The sequence below is a fragment of the Otolemur garnettii genome, unplaced genomic scaffold (genome assembly GCF_000181295.1).
Source record: "Otolemur garnettii isolate 467f Iridium unplaced genomic scaffold, OtoGar3 scaffold00202, whole genome shotgun sequence".
NCBI lineage: Eukaryota > Metazoa > Chordata > Mammalia > Primates > Galagidae > Otolemur > Otolemur garnettii.
Genome location: NW_003852597.1, coordinates 529,784 through 533,719, shown reverse-complemented (window position 1 = coordinate 533,719; position 3,936 = coordinate 529,784). Strand labels below are relative to the sequence as shown.

At 40.8% G+C, this 3,936-nt stretch overlaps 1 protein-coding gene across 1 annotated transcript in view; it reads right to left on the bottom strand.

Annotated features, from left to right (window-relative positions):
• EIF2B3 (eukaryotic translation initiation factor 2B subunit gamma) overlaps nucleotides 1-3,936 on the bottom strand; it is a 102,617-nt gene that overhangs the window by 86,514 nt on the left and 12,167 nt on the right. Inside the window, exon 3 of the mRNA XM_012812347.2 lies at nucleotides 2,803-2,948. Coding sequence (XP_012667801.1) covers nucleotides 2,803-2,948 — 146 coding nt within the window. The remainder of the gene's footprint in view (nucleotides 1-2,802; nucleotides 2,949-3,936) is intronic.

Here is a 3,936-nt window from a genome sequence, read left to right as displayed (position 1 = left end):
GGAGTTGGAGGTTGCTGTGAGCGTGATGCCATGGCACTCTACCCAGGGGGATAGCTTGAGGCTCCGTCTCAAAAAAAAAAAAAAAAAAAAAGGAACAAATTAGTTTTACTTTCAATAAGGTGAATGAATCTGAAAAATATTATGTTGAATAAAAGAAGCCAGAACAAAACTGTATGATTCCATTCAAATGAAGGTATAAATAAGATTAACACATAATGACCGAAACTGAACAGCTAGAAAGAAGCAGAAAGGAACTTACAGGGGTAATGGAACTCTTCTAGACTTTGGTGATGGTAACCTGGGTGTATATTTAGTATCTGTGCATTTTACTGCGTGTAAATTATTACCCAATAAAAGTCAGGAGAAACCCATAAACATATTTGCATTAACTTTTTGTTCTTTCCCGCAAAGGGAGGTTGAAAAATATTAATACATCTATTTGCAGTCACTAGAAAAACCAGGAAAAAGTTTGTTTCCCAATTCAAACAATATGGCAACATCACAAAGACTGAATTTTTTTCCAATGAACATTAATTTGAGAATAATCTATGAGTGATCTTTCTCAGATTATGAGCCATAAGCTACTGGGGAGCCTATGTTCTCATAACCATACACTCTTGTTAGTTTCATAATCAAAGTAGACTAAAATTTGAAATAGTATTACATGGGAGGGTAATCTGTAGACTTTTTTTTAACCAGTAACATACTATAAATAAATAAAAATTAAAAAAATAAAAAACAGTAACATATTTATTATCATTATCAAGTATTATACACTGCATATGTAATTGTAGGTGCTATTACTTTTATACAACTGGTAGCGTAGTAGGTTTGTTTTCTGCAGCATCACCACAAACACATGAGTAACATATTGCATTATGACATTATGATAGCTACATCACTGATAGGAATTTTTCAGTTCCATTATAATCTTTTTGTTTTTTACACCATGACACCCCCTCCCATCCTTTCCTCCCTCCCTCTCTCCACTCCCTCATATATGTGGAATTTTTGAGAGTTCCTTTGTGGGTTTTTTTTTTTTTTTTTGAGACAGAGGCTCACTTTATTGACCTTGGTGACATTATAGCTGCACTCTATCCCAGGCAACAGAGTAAGACCCTGTCTCAACAAAAGTGCTATGGCATCATAGTTCACAGCAACCTCAAACTCTTGGGCTCAAGCAATTCTCTTGCCTCAGCCTTTCAAGTAGCTGGGACTACAGGCGCCCACCACAATGCCCAGTTATTTTTGGAGATAGGGTCTTGAACCTGTGAACTCAGGTAATCCACCTGCCTCGGCCTCCCAGAGTACTGAGATTACAGGCATGAGCCACTATGCCTGGCCCCTCTTTTGTGCTTCTTTCTTTCCTTTTTTTTTTTGAGACGGAGCCTCAAGCTATCCCCCTGGGTAGAGTGCCATGGCATCATGCTCACAGCAACCTCCAACTCCTGGGCTCAAGCAAGTCTCCTGCCTCCGCCTCCCAAGTAGCTGGGATCACAGGCACCCGCCACAACGCCCAGCTATTTTTTGGTTGCAGCCATCATTGTTGTTTGGCAGGTCCGGACTGGGGATTCGAACCCGCCACCTCAGGTGTACGTGGCTGGCGCCTTAGCCGGTTGAGCCACAGGCGCCGAGCCTTTTGTGCTTCTTTCTAGACAATCTCCAATGTACAGAGTCAACTGCTCCTCTGAATTTTTTCTTTCCTTCCTCCCTCCCTCTTTATTTCTATGTTTCTTTTCTCTTTTTCTCTTTTCTTCTCTCTCCCCTTCTCTTCTGTTGAGACAGGGTCTCACTCTGTGGCCTGGGATACAGTGCAGTGATATCCTCATAGCTCACTACAACCTGAAACTCCTAGGCTCATGCAATCCTCCTGCTTCAGCTTCCCAAATAGCTGGGATTACAGGGGCATGCTACCCTACTCTGCTAATTTTTCTATTTTTCTGTAGAGATGTGGTCTCACTATGTTGCTTAGGCTGCTCTCAAACTCCTAGCCTCAAGCAATTCTCCCTTTCAGCCTCCCAAAGATTATAGGTATGAGCCACTGCACTCTGCCTACTCCTCTGACTTCTATTATCATAAGTTAATTTACGTGTTCATGAATTAAATATAAATGAAATCTTTTGACATTCACTTGAAGTATACCTTTTTTTATAAAGATATATTATTAAAAAATATTGGAAACTAGTGACTGTGACAAATAAATGTCTAAATCTTTACTAATAAAGCCACCAAAAAGCAGTTGAAGAATATATGGCAACAAAGGATATGATGTAATATATTTAAAAGAGAGGCCAGGTGAGGTGGCTCATGGCTGTAATCCTAGCACTTTAGGAGGCCAAGGCAGGATTGTGTGAGCCCAGGAGTTGAGTCTGCATTGAGTTATAATCAGGCCACTGCATTCCAGCTTAGGCAAAAGAGCAGGACCCTGTCTCTAAAATAAATAAATAAATAAAGGGCAGCGCCTGTGGCTCAGTGGGTACAGCGCCAACCCCATATACCGAGGGTGGTGGGTTCAAATCCAGCCTTGACCTGACCTAACTGCAACAAAAAATAGCTGGGCGTTGTGGTGGGCACCTGTGGTCCCACCTACTCAGGAGGCTGAGGCAAGAGAATCGCCTAAGCCCAGGAGTTGGAGGTTGCTGTGAGCTGTGTGACCGAGGGTGATAAAGTGAGACTCTGTCTTTACAAAAAATAAATAAATAATTTCAAAAATTAAAAAGGAAAGTATTATACACTCTAATATACTTGGAAAACATAAGATTATCTTTAATAAACAATAAGAGTCAAGAAATAGTTTTTCACCTTAAGTTTTGGATATATGTGGCGCAGAGAATCTGCAGTTCCCATGTCAGCCTCATCAGGAATACACACAATATCTGGCTTCATTTTCATCTTGAATTCTGTACATAGAGCCTTTTGGACATCCCTGGTTGTAACCACAATGACTTCTATAGCACACAAGAAAAAAAGAAGAAGAAACATAAAAGCTCATTTAGACAACGGTTTCACTATTTTAATTAGATCTGGTCTATTTCCAGGTGTAATAATAACTGCTAATATTATCGAGCCTTTTCAATATGTTTTGCCTCCATTCTCTCAATTAATCCTTATGACAATCTTATTTTACAATGAGGAACCTTGGACTAAGGGAAGATTTTGCTCAGAATGACACGACTAGTAAGCAAATTGAACCAAGATAAAACTCAGGTCTGTATGATTAGTGCCCACAATTCAACTAATATGTTACATGCAGCTTCTTGATGTAAAAATTTCAAAAGAACATTTGTTAAAACATACAAATAGGATCACTTTTTTTTTTTTTCTGAGATAGAGCCTCACTTTGTTGCCCTTGGTAGAGTGTCATAGCATCATAGCTCACAGCAACCTCAAACTGGGCTCAAGAGATCCTCTTGCCTCAGTTTTTTATTTTTAGTAGAAATGGGGTCTCACTCTTGCTGAGGCTGGTCTTGAACGCCTGAGCTCAAGCAATCACTCTTATCAGCCTCCCAGAGTGCTAGGTTTATAGGCATGAGCCATGGTGCCCAGCTGGGATCACATTTTAAATCTTCATTCAGGGCTGGGCACCCATAGCTCTATAGTTAGGACGCCAGCCCCATGCACTGGGGGTGGCAGGTTCAAACCCAGCCAGGGCCTGCTAAACAAACAAACAAAACCCAGAAACTTTCAAATGAAGCTTCTAAACATATATCTTTACATTCAGTAAGATATAATAAAGTATTATTTTGAATTAAAAAAAAAAATCGGCTCAGCGCCTATAGCTCAACCGGCTAAGGCGCCAGCCACGTACACCTAAGGTGGCAGGTTCGAATCCCCAGCCTGGACCCGCCAAACAACAATGACAGCTGCACCCAAAAAATAGCCGGGCGTTGTGGCAGGCGCCTGTAGTTCCAGCTACTTGGGAGGCGGAGGCAGGAG